The sequence below is a fragment of the Artemia sp. Qi Xiang Cuo genome, chromosome 2 (genome assembly GCF_049724085.1).
Source record: "Artemia sp. Qi Xiang Cuo chromosome 2, ASM4972408v1, whole genome shotgun sequence".
Lineage (NCBI taxonomy): Eukaryota > Metazoa > Arthropoda > Branchiopoda > Anostraca > Artemiidae > Artemia > Artemia sp. Qi Xiang Cuo.
This window is the reverse complement of record NC_142795.1, coordinates 65,109,727-65,128,661: the sequence shown is the minus strand read 5'-3', so window position 1 is coordinate 65,128,661 and position 18,935 is coordinate 65,109,727. Positions and strand designations below refer to the sequence as shown.

Sequence of the window (18,935 nt, the reverse complement as noted above, 5' to 3'; positions counted from 1 at the left end):
CCATAATTTTGTCTAGAAAGACTTTATTACAATGACGTCCCCCCCCCTTTTTACACAATGTCCAAAAAATATATTGTTAGACCTTAATTTTGGAAATAACTCGTTTCTCTACTTCCATACAGGTTGCGAACCCACAAGCTTAATTATTGTAATCTCGTCTGTTATTTTCAAGATATTCAGGAAAATGTAATTAAAAGAGAACCGTTAACTCTTATTGAATGTCTCCCCAAAATCTTGGCAAGTTATAATTGAAAGTTGTCAACAATATTACGCAAATTAGAATTCCTATGTGTACGAGATAAATGGTATAATCTCTGTCCTTCAAATTGAGTGGGGAGAAAACATCTTTTAAAATCTCTGACACAATTTTACAGTGTTGAAAAAAAAGCGAAAAGAAAATACCTAAAAAGATGGAAGAAATAGGTAGAAACTAGAGGTGAAAATGCTCACTTTTGCAAATTCCGGCTGTATTTGGGTACCAGATGGTCCTGGCATAGCATGCTGTAGGGCAACCTCCTTACCTAGTGTAAGTGGGGCAGCTATTAAAGGTCCATGGAAAGCAGCCATCCACTCGCTGTTTAATTTTCTACCAGGCTGCATTGCAGCCTGCGTGGATGGGACTTGGGCAGTCAACACTTGTTTGGGAGGCTTCGGGCAGCAACCATATTGCTTAACTCTCGTCTTTGCAGGGACTGCCTCACCCTCCCTTGCTCTCTGAAGTGGAGAGGTCGTAATACACTCATCAGAATTGATCTTAAAAGAAGAGAAAAACTTAGTATTGTAATAATTTCCCCCTTCTTCAAAGAAGGAAAATTAGTATGCCCATAACCTAACCTAGCCATAATTTTGTCTAAAAAACATTTATCACAATGAAGTCCCCCTCCCCCTTTTCAACAATGTCCTAAAAATATTTGTTAGCAATTATTTTTGAAAATGACTCGTTTCACTCCTCTAAATACAGGTTGCATAGGCTTAGCTTAATTATTGTATTTGTCTGAAACTGTTTTAATTTGACGATAAAAACAGTCCCTTTGGCTAAACCACTATAGTAAACACACAGGAAAAGGGATGCCAAACTTATTATAACCTTGCACAGAGCTTTATGTCAAAAAACAGAGCGGCTTAGTAAAAACAGAGCGACGGATGTCAGTTGTCACTTTTGCTAGGATACAGAAAGGTGCATTAAAAATGTAGACGGGTGAAAAAGTCACCTTTTTCGAGAAATAGAATTATTTCCAATGAAAGAATTACAGTCATAAACAGAAAGGGGTTTAGGTGGTAAAAAGAACATATTTCACGTTTTCTAGCGAGTATAAAGATAGCATGGTGGAGTTTGTATTGGAGTGGGAGGGGTGGGGGGTATTTACCTGAATATACTGGAGGGTGACCAAGGAAAATAATTTTATCTCGAAAATAAAGAATGAAAATGTACTCACATTGCTAATCATTGTAGACGAAGTTTCCTTATCCATAATTTCAGGTGTTCTATCCATTGCGTCACAGAACTATATGATAAATTAATCACAACGCATGTCGGTTATATACAAAATCCCAAGGGCGAATTTTTTTGCAATGGGAAAATCATGTGTAAGCGACTCTTTGATTGGTCTAGAAGGAGATATAACCGACTCTCTGATTGGTTTAGAAGGAGACACGTGATACTTTTTCCTATTCCTGGATCATAACATTCTCCACTAGCGTGCACCTGGACGAACAATAACAACAAGAACAAATAAATTGACCTTGAAACATCCATCGAACTGAGAAAATTCCTGTTTTTTCATTCGCACTGAGAAAAACCATAAAACATCCATAAATTGCTGTTGACATCCATGAAAAACAACAAATAAATTGACTAACACTCATAACCGTCCAAGAAACATCCATCAAAGTGGGAAAAATCCTGTTTTTTCAAGTGAGAAAAATCCTATTTTTTCATTCTCAGTGAGAAAAACCATCTCCCTAGGGACTCTATGCCCATATATGGACCCAGTTCGGACTAACAGCACAGGTGTTCTCCCTGGGGACTCTATGCCCATAAATGGACTCCCCTCACGAGTACTAGGGTCCTCTCTACTCCTCTCTGAAGTTTATACGAGTATCCTTTTCATAAGAACCATATACGCCCCCAGGACAATACTTACAACTCCTACCTCCCCCCCCCCCCCCCGGGGCCCTGGGGGATGTTTTGACACCGGAATTTTCGTTATCTAATTTTCGAACAGTTTTAAAAAAACTAGCTATCTCAAAATTTGTAGCTGTTGGGTTTGGGAAAAAAGGGCATGGGGGACTAGTTGCCCTTAAGTCTCTTGATTCTGAAAAAGAGAATTAGAACTTTCAATTTCCAATCAAATGAGCCCTCTATGACGTTTATACGAGCACTTTAAGTAAAATTCAAATAAAGTGCATAATTTGCACTTTAGTAACAAAAAATATAAATGTTTTTACTTTTAACTTTACTTTAATAAATCAAATAATATTAACATTTTGATTACTAAATATCAGTATATAAATATTAAACTGACAATGCACATTCATCGGTTTTTTTTTTTTTCAGTAAAGTGCAAATTATGGTCTGGCCTTGAGAAGGCGTAGGGGTTTTGAGCCCAAATTATGTTAATTTCTGCTCGTTTTGAGTTTGACTTGGTTATTTATTGTAATTTCTGTTCGTTTTGGGTTTCATTTATTTATCGATGCTGATTTGTGGTAGTTTCACACTTGGTAGATTATTTGATTTTATTTTTGCTCATTTTTTGTTTAATGGAGTTCTTTACTTTTCTTTGAAAAACTTATTTTTTGGAAACACTTTTTTTAATTAAAGTCTGTTCATTTTATATTGACATTTGATCTTAAGGCAATATTTAGTTTTTAAACATAAAGGCAAAGGGGAGGGCGGGTGTGGGAGGGGGATTAGTTTCCCTCCAATCGCTTTCGACTATTAAAAAGAGCATCATCACTTTCTATTTTCAATCGAATGGGCCCTTTTCAAAGTTCCTACGACAGCTACTTGGATACGAAGTGCCGTGGTCTAAACAACAACAACAACGGAAAAATAATACATTGTACCCACATCAATTTTTACTTTAAAATGTCAAGCCTTCCAATCACTTTGTACTATTTAAAAGGGTACTAGGCCTTTCGATTTCCAATCGAATGAGCCCTTTTTGAGTTTCTACGACAACACTTTCTATAAATACTTTATATGCCCCCAGGGCATAAATTACAACCCTTACCCTAAGGGCTGTGAGGGTGGGTGTCATCCTCTAAGACCTAAATTCCAGAACTTCCAATTACGTTAAACAAAATGGCTATCTCAAAATTTTGATTGGACGTGTCTGGGAAAATGGTGGGCTCGAGAGGGGCGTTAGTCACTTTCCAATTAGTTTCAACTATTAAAAATGGCACTAGCCCTTTCAATTTCCAATCAAACAAGCCCTTTTGAAGTTTCTACGACAACGGTTTCAATTAAAACTTTATATGCCCCCTGGGCATAACTTACAACACTCGCCCGGGGGGCGGGGGGGGGGGTCATCCTCAAAGACCTGATTTCCAGAATTTTCTGCAACGTTGAACAAAATGGCTATCTGAAAATTTTGATTGGATGTATTTGGGGGAAACCCTCTAATTACTTTCAACTATTAAAAAGGGCACTAGCCCTCTCAATTTCAAATTGAATGAGCCACTTTTGAAGTTTTTACGACTACTCTGTCTATAAAAACCTTATATGCCCCGGGCATAACTTACAACCTTTAACCTGAGGGCTCTGGCGGGTTTGTCATCCTTAAATACATAATTTCCAGAACTTTCAACTACGTTGAACAAAATGGCTATCTCTAAACTTTGATTGAATGTGTTTTGGAGAAATGGTGGGTGTGAGAGGGAGGTTAATTACTCTCCTTTCACTTTCAACTATTAAAAAGGACAATTTCAATTTCCAATCAAATGAGCCCTTTTTGAAATTTCTACACCAACTTTCTATGTAAAACTTATATACCCCCGGGCCATAACTTACAACCCTTGCACTGAGGCTCTGATGGGGTTATCATCCTAAAAGACCTAATTTCCAGAGCTTTAGACTACGTTGAACAAAATCGATGTCTTAAAATTTTGATTGGAAGTGTTTGGGGAAATGGTGGGCGTGAGAGGGTGGTTAGTTGCTCTTCAATTCTTTTCAGCTATTAAAAGGCTACTAGGTCTCTCTATTTCCATTCGAATGAGCACATTTTAAAGTTTACACAATCACAATTTCTCTAAAAACCCTATGTACACTTAGGGCATAATATGCAGCCCTTGCATCGAGGGCGGCACGGGTGGAGGGGTTGTCATCCTTAAAGACCTAATTTCCGAAACTTTCAACTACGTAGAATATAATGACTATCTAAAAATTTTGATTGGATGTGTTTGGGGAAAAGGTGGGCGTGAGAGGGGGGTTAGTTGACCTCAAATCACTTTCGGGAATATTAAACAGAGCACTAGCCCTTTGAATTTCCAATCGAAAGAGCCCTTTTTCAAGTTTCTACGACCACGATTTTAATAAAAACTAATATTCCCCCAGGGAATACCCTTGCCCTGAAGATTTTGGGGGAGTGTCCTAATCAAAGATATTACTGCGTGGTTTAAACTGCGTGGAACAAAATGGCTATCTAAAAATTTTGATTGGATGTTTTTGGGCACATGGTGGAAGTGGAAGGGGTGTTAGTTGCCTTCCAATCACTATCGACTATTAAAAAGGGAACTAACCACTTCAATTTCCAATCAAATGAGCCCTTTTTGAAGTTTCTACGACAGCGCGTTCTATAAAAGCCTTATGCGCAGTAGTAACAGTAGTAGCAGCAGTATTAATAGCAGTAGTACCAAGTATATTTTTCTTTTTGCCCAACTGAACATCCCACTCATGATCCCCTGAACTTTCCTCTTGGTACGATAAGCCAGGCCAAAAATATTGTTGATACGCCCGAATCAGCAATCTTAATGCACATTGTATATTTTGATTCAGTTCAACTTTCCTCTTACCATTTCCTCAGATGCTTATTTCAATATCATCAGCCTTAGTAGTACTCGCTACAGAAGTTGTAGTTTCAATGATAGTAGTGGCAGTGGTTGTGATAGTAGCAGAAGCAGTGGCAGTTGTAATAGTAGTAGCGTGCAAATATTACCTTTTTGGTCAGTATAATTATCTCCCTTATCATTTCCTGAAAGTTCCAAATTAATAAACACAGTCATTCCTGAGTTAGGTTCTTTTGATAACCAATATACACATAACATGTTTTAATTTAGTTCAACACTCCCCTCAACATTCCCTGAAAGACTCACCTTAATGGCTTTTGTATTTTGGGAAAGTAGAAGTCAAACATGCATACCATTTCTCAATAACACATATTATATGTAAACAATGAACAAATTGCCCAACTTACTGCCCTTATCCTGATGTCTCGGGTGGAGATTTGACATCCTAAAACGTATAATTACTAAAACTTTCAACAGGACTGAAAAAAAAGTTGTCTCAAAACTTTGTTTGGATGTTTGTTTTGAGAAATAATGGGCGTGCAGGGGGGGGGGGTTACGTGGGTGGGGGGAAGAGTGGTTGCTCTCAAATCACTTTGAATCTTAAAAAGGGTACTATAACGTCAAATTTCAAATCAAATGAGCCCCATCTAAAGTTTATACGACCATCCATTCCATAAAAACCTTATATTACCCTAGGGTATAACTTAAGCCCTTGCTACAGGGCTCTAGGAGGTTGTGTCATCCCTGGATGCATTGTTATATGTTCTTTGGACTATGTTGAACAAAATGACTATCCACCAATTTCAATGAGATATGTTGGGTAAAAAGAGGGGCTGCTGGAAGGGTGCCAAGTTGATCTTCATCACGTTTAACCCTTAAAGGGGAACTAGAACTTCCAATTTTCAACCAAATGAGCCACCTTTAAAGTTTATGCAACCATCCCTTCCATACAAACCATAAATGCCCCCGGGGCTTAATTTAAAACCCTTGCCCCCAGGCTCTGGTGTTTTTATCAACCTCAAAAGCCTTGTTATATGACCTTTCGGCTGCTTTGAATAAAATGGCTATCTCAAAATTTCTATTTGGTTCATTTCGGGAAAACACTACGCGTGGGGAGGAGGTAGCTGTCCTTTGATCACTTTGACTCTTAAATATGGCACAAGTATTTCTGATTACCAATCCGATGAGCCCCCTCCGAAGTATATATGACAATCATTTATATAAAAATCTTATATGCCCCCAGGGCATAGCTTACAATCTTTGCCCTGAGGGCTGTGGGGGATGTCATCCTCAAAGACATAGTTCTCGGACCTTTCAACTACGCTGAACAAAATTGCTATCTAAAAATTTTGATTGAATATGGCTGGGAAAATGATGAGCGTGGAGAAGGGTGGCGGTCGCTCTCAAATTATTTTGACTCTTAATAGGGGTACTATAACTTCCAATTTCAAGTCAATTGAGCTCCATCTGAATTTTATACGACCACCTGTTCCATAAAAACCTTATGGGATAACTTACAATCCTTGCCACGGGGATCTGGGGGGCTGTGTCAACCCTGGAGGCATTGTTATATGTTCTTTAACCTATTTTGAACAATATGGCTATCTCGTAATTTCAATCAGATGCGTTTGGTGAAAAGAGGGGTAATCGGAGTGGGGAGGGCTAGCTGTACTCCATCATTTTTGACTCTTAAAAAGGAACTAGAACTCTGAACAAGGGCACTATAATTTTTAATTCTAAATCAAATGAGCCCCATCTGAAGTTTATACGACAACCGATTCCATAAAACCTTATAATATCCAAGAGCAGAACTCACAACTCTAGCCTCAGGGCTCTTGACGGTTGTTTCAACCCTGGAGGCATTGTTATATATTCTTTAGACTATTTTGAATAAAATGGCTATCTCGCAATTTCAATCACATTCCTTTGTTGAAAAGAGGGGTCGTCAGGGGGGAGGGCTAGTTGCCCTCCGTCACTTTTGACACTTAAAAGGGAACTAGAACTTCCAATTTTAAACCAAATGAGTCTCCTCTAAAGTTTATACAACCATTCCTTCCATGAGAACCTTAAATACCCCCGGGGCATAATTTACAGCCCCTGCCACATGCTCTGGGGATTTATTTCAACCCCTAAGGCCTTATTATATGATGTTTCGACTATTTTGAATAAAACAGCTATCTTAAAATTTCTATTGGATGCCTTTCGAGAAAAAAAGACGTATTTGTGTGTGTGTGTGTGTGGGAGAGGGCGGGGGGGGGGGGTAGCTGCCCTCCGATCACTTTGACTTTTAAAAAGGGACTATAACTTCTGCCTACCGATCCAATGAGCCCCCTCCGAAGTTTATACAACTATCCTTTCTATAAAAACCTTATATGTCCCCAGGGCATAACTTAAAACCCTTGCCCTGAGGGTTGTGGGGGGGGGGGTGTTGTCATCCTCAATGACATAGTTTCCTGAATTTTAAACTACGCTGAACAAAATATCAAAATTTTGACTGGATGTGTTTGGGTTAATGATGTGCGTGGGGAGGCTATGCCCTCCAAGCACTTTCGACTATTAAAAAGGGCACTTGCTCTCTTAATTTGCCATTGAATGAGCCCTTTTTAAAGTGTCTACGACAACTCGTTCAATACGAAGTTCCCCGGTCAAAAAAAAAAAAAATAATAAATTGTGCCAACATAGTTCTTTACTAAGGCAGCGTTGTTGTGCTGCCTATGATTTCTGCGTAATAGCAATTTCTGATTAATAGTAATTTAGCGACAATTATATTATGAAAGAGTGCTGATTGTACAACGAATGGTATTAATGGAAGAAATTGGATATTACTTCTTTCTGCTCAGATTATTGTTTTTCTTTTCATCAAAGTGCTAAGATCATACAGCTCATTACTAAATAGAAAAGTGAAGAGAGAACTTTGATGACAATCTTATCAAAGTCCTTAGACCACTCATCTGAGTAGAATGAAGAAAGATGTTTGCAAATCAACGGCCTAAGAGATAAGATCAGAGTCCTTAGATTTTTGTTAAAATTATTTTTTGTCAAAAGATGTAAGACCTTAGCACTGTATGATCTATGCGCGAGACGTAAATTCATCCTGTGTGGGCATATCAGAACAAGTGACACCTCGCTCAGAGCAAAAAAAAAAATATCCTTATGATTCACCTATGTAGCAATAAGAATTTGTAAAATTTTCATTTATATGATAAATAATATAAAAAAATCATAATATTTAGAGTGATTAGAGAAGTATTTCCGAAGATCCCAAGCTCAAGACTGACGAGTAAGTAATCGAGTAATTAAAACGAGTAAGTAATCTGTTAGCTGTGCATGCATATACAAATGACAAAATTTTCATTAGACAGGTTTAGGATCAAATACGTTTTTCTAGAGATATTGGCTGATTTTTTATTCAAATTATTTAGATTTAAATTTACCCTCGAGTTTTACATGTACATTTCTTAAACACATCTAAAAAAATAAATCCATTTCACATGTACATAAATGAAAACGGAGAAACAAATATACAAGCTTTTCAACTGGGAAAATTATAAACGATAATAATTTATATTTTTCCAAATACAAATTAAACAAATACAAATTAAACAAAGCTAATAGAAATTTTGGTTTAAATGATTGGTTAACATGAAGACTAGCTGGAACTCACAATACATTATGGTCTTTAAAGTGCACAGCATGCTAGTTGAACATCATTCAAGGCTGTATCATCTACGAAAATTCCCCTATCGGGCTCAACTCTTGTCAAGATAGCGCAAACTGCAGAGCCAATTGGACAGGTACCACTAAAAGCTGTATATGTACCATGTCTGTTTCCGCTACCTTCAATTGTAGTGATGCCGTTGGCTCCATTAAAGGTTCTACAAACTCCCTTCATATTATTAACAGCTGTTTCATCTCCTAGCACACTTGGTTCTTGATTTTTAAGCGCAAAACCAACAATGTAAGTACGATTGTTTCCTGCCATGGGACAAGTGTAAGGTCCTCGGAAGTCACCCCATGGGCCTTCAGAGGAGCAGGGGCGGTTTGCCTGCAGACCAGTGTCGGCATAAACACATTCTAAGCAAATTGAATTTACTGACGTTTCGTCTGCGACATTTTCCGGTTCAACCTGCAATAATGAAGTATGAATTGGATATGCACTAAAAGAAGAAGAAGAACATTCTAAATACTCTTTCGTAGCTACAAGAATAGTAAAAGATGTGTTAGTACGGGAGGAAAAGTGGATTTTATTGGCAGAAGGATAATAGCAATTGGGCTGGGTGGAGCGAAGAATGTTAAAAAACAAGAGAGTCAGTCTCAGCGGAAGGAATGCATCACATGGATCTGTTAATTCATATTTTTTTTTCTATTTTTCTTCTTATATTTAGGTGCGCAGCTAATTGTTTTTAAACCTTGTTGTTAAAGTTTTTAATTATACAATTGGTTTATTTACATTTAAATGACGAATAAAATGTTTGGCCAGACAATTGTTGATATTATTAGAAGAAACTAAATCAAAAGCAAATAATATTATTCTTTATAATAAAACTTAACAATTTAAACTTTTCTAATAGCCGAATTAATCAGAGTAGCCAGTCCCTGTAAGATTCTTGCATTTTCTCTTTCTTAAGTCTATTTTCTCATATGTATCTTTTTGGGAGACTTTGAATATGCTTTTGGAGGCAAGCACTTATGTTTCAGTTGAACCAATTCATTCTAAAATGGTTTCATTCCACAAAGCCCTGCTTCGAGAAAATAAAAGAGCGGGAAAAATTGAAAATAAAAGCCTGAAACAAAAATAAATTGAAAACTCGATTTTTTAATTGGTATTACATGGCTGGTTTGCTTTTCTGTTGATTGGTTTTACTGAGCTACTATGGATGAAGGAAGTCTTTTGTATTTGTCTGAAAAATGTTTAATCTTGCCTGTCAAAATATTTAAAATTTTAGGAAAGAGAAAAAAAATATAGCCAGTTAACTCAAAATGAAGAGGTAATGGAAATTGATAATTCTCTGCACAAAAATAATTGTAGTGTCCGATATCAGCCACCTTTAGCCAATACACATGGAAAACCATGTTTTACTACGTTTTTATCAACATGATGGTTGACAACCACAGAAATAGTGTGAAAACTAAATTTTAGAGTTTCTGTTAGTGTCAAAACTGAAAGGAGGAAACAGGGTTCCATATTTTACAATGAATAACCATCTGTGCCCTGTTCAGTGTAATCCAAACGGAAGCATCACCACAAAACTTCACACACCCACAATGATCCATATTGTTATAATATTTTTCACAATCCCTCCATTATTATTTACCTTGGTTTCTCAGCCTGGGGGACTTGACCCTCAGGCTGCTGCAATCCTATAGACAAAGGGTTACGGTCGATCAAAGAATTACTAAGGTTTTTTTCCGAAGAAAGATATTATTCATTAAATAATCAACTACTATTTATATCGATCAATAATTAATGAACAAACTTTGAATGAAAGGTTTTTAGACATATATGGAGAGAGAGATTTAAATTATGACTGCCGTTCATTGGGAGAAATAAGGCTAGGCCAAGCGTGCGACATCAGTACGGAGGGGATAGAAGCTCTGTTAAAGCGAAATTTTAGGTTTTAAATATCAAAGGCATTATGGTAAAAATCCAAACTTAAGCGTAAAGATGGGGGTATTTGATGGGGGTGACAGTCTCGCTCGTCTTTAGGAAAAATTTGATTTTCGTGGTAAAATAAATGCGGTGAATTAGTCCTTAATGTTGAAGTATATTTATACGAAAGTTAAACTTTAGGACAAAAACTGGGGAATTGAGAAGACGGCAGCAAAACTGATTAAGTTGACCCTGATAAACAAAACAAGGAGAAATTAAATAAGAAAATGAGTTTTTTTTTTAAATTGAAGTAAATGGTGGTATTAAAACTTAAAATGAACAAAAATAATAATTTATATATGAGGGAGGCTGCCAATCCCTCAATCCCCCTCGTTACGCTGAAGCTTGGCCCTTTTTCCTCAATGCTTCAAGAATGAATGCTCTAGTCCAAGAATAATAATGGCAAAAATAAAAAATATCTCAACACTAAGGAGTCTAAGGTCATTTTTACTCTTATTTGCTTCAAGCAGAAAATTTTTCATTTGAAATGTTATGAGAAACAACCAGTAGATAAAAACACTTGCATTTGTCACCTTACTACATTTGCTGCACTTTAAATTATTTCGGTAAACATTTAGTCCAACTTAGCACAGAAATATTTTTCGTTTTCTTTAAAGGGAACCTTTAAGCTACATTATCTATTTGATGCTTTAAAATGGCTCTTGATAAAAACTAATAGTCTCCTAATAGACATTTGTGTAGAGACAGAATAAAAAAGAAAAATTGAGGAATATTATTAGTGACAATATAACTGGGACAAGCTACAACTATATTGAGTACTTAGTATAAAGGCCAGATCATCAAGGATCTAAACTAGGGATGCAGCCTGCAAATTCCAGAATTCAAGAAATTCGGATGGATGTACGGAGAATGGAAATCAAAGAATGTACGGAGTATTCATTTTTTAGAGAGAGCAAAAATGAGCTCTTAATAAAGAGGACTTGAATTTTAATTTGAGACTATCATCACAAGAAAGATCAATAAGGCTTTCTGTTCCGTTCATGCTTAATTTATCCTATTCAATTTTAGATACAATTGGACATATTATCCAAATATTACTAGGTCTGGGATCTACTTCCCTTGAGTAATAAAAATCAAAATATTATGCCAGTGACTGTAAGTGCTGCTTAATAGTAATAGATACCCCTTGACAGATGAGATCCTTCTATTCCGTATATCCATCAACAATTGTTGATGTTTACGTGCCAACCACGTTTGCCACAGTAATTTTCTTTCGAACACCGTCTACCTTTCCTCGTAATGTAAACACGTCCTTTCCTCGTAATGTAAACACAGTCATCCTTGAAAAGATATATTTAGCTCATTTAGCAGATATAAAATATCTGCCAGGTAAACCAGCTTGGCCACCCATTCATCATCGGACAAGAGTCCTTGAAATTTCTCATTATTTTGCTGCTGCAAAGAATCTAATTTGTTAATAGTACAGGCAAACTAGCCAAAAATATGGGTCAACCCCAAACAAATTGCAACAGCAATGATTTTTATATCATATTGTAAAGAAAAAGAAGGCTCAACAACATATACAAAGGTGCACATTCTAGGTCAACGCAAAACTAGTTTTTTTCGCTTTTTGTGTCAATTTTTTCAGTAAAAAAAAAGAACTGTTGGTAAATTTTCGTTTTTCTGTATGTGATGTAACTTCCCGATGTAAAATGAAGAGCTGAGCCCGAAAATGAAAGCAAATTCCATATACAATGCAACAGAAAAAAGTTTCATTATTCATCAATATCTGATTTTACCCTTCTCATCGTTGTGACCTCTTTTTCACCATACTATCAGAAGGCAACTATTCTTACGTAAAATGACGAGCTGAGCCCAAAAATCAAATTAACTAGATATAGTGTCTACTAGAAAACCCGTTTCATATTCATCAATATGCACTTTTTTGTTTTCATTTGACATGTTTCTTTTAGCACTTATTGTCCAACAATTTGTCGATTGTCGGCAAAAAAAGATAAAGAATTAACTCAGCTAATATATTATGGTTGGCTCGTTCACAAGACCATTCAACACACAGAAAGCAACTACATCACTTCATTACCTTCGTATGCAATAAATTATACCAATGTTCTGTCCCACGCTTTGTCCAGGTGAATTCTCGAATAAATCCGTAAACTAAAAAGTCACAATTGAAATTACCCTGAGTAATCATTTATTAAGTCACGTTAATGCCCGTGTTTGATATCTTGCCATCTATAGGTACAAAAAAGTCATTCAATATATCCACCACCTAACAACACCACATACACAACATTACCGACAATGTGGATCATGATATCTGCACTCTTGACGGCAAGAATACTTTCCATGGAATGGGTGTCATTGCCTCTGTGACACCAACGTCAACTAAAACGAGAATATGCATTCCCAGAATAAACCCCACAAGCGATGACATAAAGGATGCACACAAAATACGCCTTGTCCATCACAAACTAGATGATACGGTACTCTCCCGCATTCGATACAATTTCTAACCGCATTCAAAGAGATTTAAAATCTACAGTAGTCAGCTTCTGTCTTGACATCCTGCAGCTTTCGTCCTGGCATCTGACAACTCCAAGAACGGGTCGGAATGGCACAAAGCAAACACTCATGGTCGGGACTTACCCAGGAAAAGCCCCCATTGTTTTCCTCCCTATGATTGACCTTCAACTAGTGACAACACTTGCATTTATTCGACTTTGCTTTCCGTAGCAGAGCAGGCCAGGCGACAAGGATTTACTCCGGTTGTAACATTTGGTCAACCGCTGTGGTAGAAAGCCATGAAAACTGTCGAAGTCACTGCTCCAGGAAGTAAGCTCTCAAATATTGTTCCAAAACTTGGAGGATTCCACAACCATGATGAACTTCCTTGGATCAGTTGACTACATCATGGAAGGTTCAGGACTTAGAAAGGTTCTTGAACTTGTCTACGCAAATAACACTGTCCCCCATCTTCTCAGTGGGAAAGCAATCACCAGGGTAATACGTGGCCTTTTTCTGGTTAACGCTGCGCTACATGTTATTCTGCTTTTCGAAGTCTTTCTCGAAGAAAGTTCCAGTGTTGATGAATCAATTCTGCAGCCTGAAGAAATATTAGAACTCCGAAACCTGTACATAAAGCTTATGAACAAACAAACGGCCGTTGTGGATATAGAAGGAAACCCTTCCCTAGGTAAAATAGTGGGATTCATCCCATTTATCAAGCCTTCCAAAATGGGATGCATGTGATCAGACATTCTGACATATTCTGGGCGGGGATCTCCACGGATCTTGTCATTGAGGAGGAGCTCATGCGTTGTCTCAAAACGGCTGGTGGCCTTACCGATGGAGGTGGTATGGCAGAGGTCCAAAGGTCTTTATGGGTTATGTCGCGACCAGTCAGCATTGCACTAAATCTTTTGATGGAGGGTATGTCACAGGTTTTATATGGAACTAGTGAACAACATAAGGAAATATCCAAGCCGAGGCAGCTAAGAGGCTGTAAAGACACTCAAATCGTTATCGATTTCCAAGAAAAAGGATTACCATTTAATGGGGATCTTCAACAAAGAAACATCACCAACGGTTTGACAGCCTACGAGTCTGGCAACACTTATTCTGCTAGAGATTTAGGCCTAAAAATCATTGGCTCCATGTTTGGAAAGCTGGTCGCTGATTTTGTGTTTTGACGTAAACAACAGGCAGTTCAAATTATTACAAAGCCAAATCCAGGTGGAGATTGCAAAAGATTGGACCCCACTCTCCTTTTTCCGAGGTTCATTACGCTAGCAAAGAGTATCAATCTTACGGAATCTGAGTACTTTCAACACGAACTGTGTTCCTACCCGGCATCACTTTTTGACAGTTCTTGCTTGCTCCAGTCTCCAAACAAGCCAGAGTTTGCCAAGGCTATTACACAAGCTTGCAATCTTGAGAAGCGCTCTACTCCCCTTCCCTAAAGCATTCGATATGCCATCGACGGTGGAGCTCTTCTGCACAGAATTGCGTGGCCCAAAAACGAACGATAACCCAAAATACTTGACCATTATGCTACTTACGCGACCCAAAAGCATCCATCTGCAACTATTGTGCTCGACGGCTACGATGGCGGGGCTGCTATAAAGGATATGGCATATGGCTCAGTCGAAGAGAAGTCGCATAATCGGCCGTGAGATCTTCTTCACAGCAGATATACAGCTGAAGGTAAAAAAAAGGATGAGTTCTTGTCCTGCAAGAAAAACAATGCCAGCTTTATCTGTGCGTTGGCTGTTTATGTCCGATCAAAGGGCTTCGACGTAGTCCAGACACCAGGTGATGCAGATGTTCCAATTGTGCAAACTGCTGTTGATTCTTCCGGGTATTACGACACTGCCGTCATTGGAGATGTTACTGATCTTTTGGTTCTATTGTGTTATCATCGTGATCTATAAAGCATTCATTTTGTTCATGCCATCTTAGGCTGTGACTCTGCTTCACGGATTCACAGCGTAGGAAAGGCATTCCTCTGAAGAATCTAATAACAGATGCCAATTTTTGTACATCAGCTGCAGTTTTCATACTGAAGTCAGCTTCAAAGGAGGAAGTAAGAATTGCTGGAAAAGACGCTCTGCTCATGATATATGGCTCATCAAAAGGGGGAAGTCTGAATTAACTCTGCAGGGAAGTTTTTTTTAAAAAAAAGGTAACTACTGCTAGCACGTTTGTCCACCCAGAACAGTTACCACTAACTTCGTATGCGGCTAAATTCCACAGTTATAGGGTTTTCTACCAAGTTCAGATATGGAGTGTAGATCCTGATTCTGAACTTAAAGCCGAGGAATGGGCTTGGAAAAACAGAGATGACTTCTTGTATCCATTGGCTACTGACGTCCCACCAGCCCTTCGTCTGCTTCTGAGAATCGTGAAGTGCTCCTGGCAATTGGAATGTAGCTCAACGAGATGCAGCTGCTTTAAAAACAGCTTAGCTTGCACTGCATCATGTAAAATATGCAAATGCAGAGCATATTCTAACTCTCCAAGAATCGAAAGTTATAATGATGAGGAGGACACCGAAGTTTAGATATCTGAATCAAAATAATAAGTTGTGAATACTAGTCGGAGTTTTATTCTATCTTTCAAATGTTCATGAAGTTGAATTGGTAATTTTATCAGTTGTGAAGACTAGTCAATGTGTTGATGATAGTTTAAGAGGGATTTTAAATGTCGGCCGGTGAAAACTAGTTTCACAGATGATTTCCCTTTTCTAATATTTTTCATGTTTTAACAAACATCTATCAATCAATTTTTTTGGCCGACCCATCAGGTGATGGAGCCAGCGACGATCAGATCCAGGCTAACTATATATTAAATCACAAAACCGACAACTTAGCCAGCGAAAGATGGTCTGGCAAAAAAAAGGGGTCACGACGACGAGAAGCTTAAAAATATTGATGATTACAAAACTTTTTTATGTATACCGTACACCAAATTTGACTCCATTTTCGCACTAATCGCGTCTTTTTGTATCGGAATAATAATTTAGTTCAAAAAGAACGAATAATTACCGGAACTTAAATTTTTTGCTAGGAAAGTAGGAAAACTGACGCGATACGCAAACAAAAACTAGTTTTGCGTCGACCTAGAATGTGCAACTTTGGATATGTTGTTCAGCTTTTTTTCTCTACAACATGGTCTAAAAATCATTTCTGTTGCAATTTGTTTGGGGTCCAACTCTAGTTTGTCTGTACTATAACGCCTGACGAACAGTCGGCTCAGTATTTTGCCCCTGGATAGCAATCTTACCTCAGCGTAAAGAAGAAGGTGAGTGTTCCGGGAACCCATTTCTTCGCAGAGCATTTTAAACATCCGAGAATTCAGAGCTTTATGTCTACTTTCATTCATAAGTTTTATAGCACTGCTCACGATGTATTTCGTGGTGAATACCATGTTTATTTCTGGGGATTTCTACCACAAGCTGCTCACGATGTATAATGCAATGGTTAGACAAAATGTATGGGTGACTAAAACTTTTTAGTCTTGCAACAACCCTGAGCAATGTCTAGTTATGTTTGTAGCACCGTCTGTGCAAATGCCAACACATTTTTTCACTCAATTCCGTGCTTCAGGAAATGACTATCAAACTTTAAAAATCTTGAAACTAGTTATTCTACCCTGCAGGTTCAACGGGAAAAAAAGTCTTCTTATAATTCTCCTTGAAACTCCTTCCTTACAACACAAAGGACAAGTGCTTTCTTACTGACGTCTATAGATTCATCAAGTTGGATTAAAAAAAATGGCACATTTGCATATATATATATATATATATATATATATATATATATATATATATATATATATATATATATATATATATATATATATATATATATATATATATATATATATATATATATATATATATATATATATATATGTATATATATATATGTATATATATATATATATATATATATATATATATATATATATATATATATATATATATATATATATATATATATATATATATATATATATATATATATATATATATATATGACTATTATTGCTATTTTCTTCCCTTTATCTTTACTTTTTCCAAAGAAGTGCAAAATACTCCCTTGCCTCACTCAATAGTTTCAGGAAAGTCTATTGATTAAATAATTTTCCAATTGATAGCTGTGCTCTTCACATGATTCAACTCTGAGAGCACTGTCATAGGAGACTGGATTGAAAATTGAAACAGAATGAAACTTTTCGCAGAAATAGAAAGGCAAAAGGAAATATATCCCGTCAAAGACGTATCCTGGTTCAATAATTTACAGCAGCAGAAATAGTTAATGTGCCAACAAAACCTCATGTCAATTTTGTTTAGCCTTTTTCAGTCGCAATAAAGCTTTATAATATTAAACGTAACTTTTATTTTTCTTTTGATCTATGATAAGTTTCCTTAATTTGTTTTCTTTTCTTATGTTCATGAAATGCAAAAAAATAGACATTGCTTAATAATGGTCCCTTTTCTTCGTGAGCCACCTAAGCATTTTCTTGGACCACCAGTGGTTCATGGACCACAGATTGGCGACCGCTAGCTTAGAAAACTCGTTTCAAATCGCAGAAAATACAGAAAGACGAAAGAGAAATGGCAGTTTGGATAAACTGAATCAACTGAATTATCAGGTTATTCGGTATGCAAATGATAGAGGGTTGTCATTTCCTACTGCTCCTTTACCCTATGCTAAAGGGCTAAATCACACCTACATGCCTTCATTCCCTCCTCCAGTTGGATGATTTGAGCGTCCCTAGTAATACTATGACAATATATTAGTATTAAAGTTATCAAAGTTGATGTGACCATTCATGACTATGATCTTTTAAGCTTTATATATATATTGGTCCTGACGACTGATACAGTATACATCTTAGTTTTTTTCTATAGCAAATTATTATTAAATGGTGGAATTATTGAAGAAAGAAAGAAAGATAAGAATTTGGTAAAATCAAGGTACGGAAAAAATATCAGAGCAATTAACTGTAGAAGAATGTTGTAATACAAATAGGGAGAGAGAGAGAGAGGGGGGGGGGGGTTGAGAGGGAGAAGGAGAAAAAGCAATGGACATAGAGAAAAACTTAAGTGAGATAGAGAAGGATGAGGAGAGAGGCGAAGAAAAAAAACTGACCTTCATACGGAAGCCGTTTGCATAACTACCCTCTGGGCAGTTGTCCCAAAGACCCCAATCTCCCCATGGGCCTGCATTTGACACGCTTATGATCTCAACAATGTTAGCTCGGCTTGATTTCAAAGATTCTAGTGTCGGTGGAGCTTCAGGTACTGCTGGTACTTTTGCCAATTCAATTGCCGGCAGAGCAAACAGAAAAAAGAGCAAGACTTTCATATTTGAACTTCCAAATTCTTAATTTTACATCCTTATATACTATTTTAAAAAGAGATAAGACTGTTTAGTTCGATCTTATCTAGAAAAATGTCTTATGCAAATGTTACATTTGATTGTTCAAGTTGACTCATCTTAATCAAATAATGTCTTTTCTATAGAATTTCGAAATCTCTAACGTTCAACTCGAAAAAGATTGATAAGCCGTCATTGATTTAACAAGAATTGTACTTAAATCAAATTAAAAACCTTCTTTAAATGAAAGTAAAATCGACATTTAAACTGAAAGAGGACATAATTTATCTTATTTATGAGGATGACTGCAACTCAACTAATCTCTTCTCTTTACGCTTGACCAGCCCTTTCTTAAAAGCATTTAGAGAGTGACAAATATAACAATTTGGTAATTTATTTACCAATTACTTTTC

The 18,935-nt window shown here is 36.9% G+C and overlaps 1 protein-coding gene across 1 annotated transcript; it reads right to left on the bottom strand.

Moving 5' to 3' along the window:
* Positions 1-8,612: 8,612 nt before the first annotated feature.
* Positions 8,613-18,525, bottom strand: LOC148955500 (vitelline membrane outer layer protein 1 homolog). Its single transcript, XM_089102496.1, has 2 exons — positions 18,295-18,525; positions 8,613-9,133 (listed from the first exon to the last, which is right to left on the bottom strand). Exons 1-2 carry the CDS (start codon positions 18,508-18,510, stop codon positions 8,687-8,689), a joined length of 663 nt encoding a protein of 220 aa, XP_088958622.1. The 5' UTR covers positions 18,511-18,525; the 3' UTR covers positions 8,613-8,686.
* Positions 18,526-18,935: the final 410 nt, after the last annotated feature.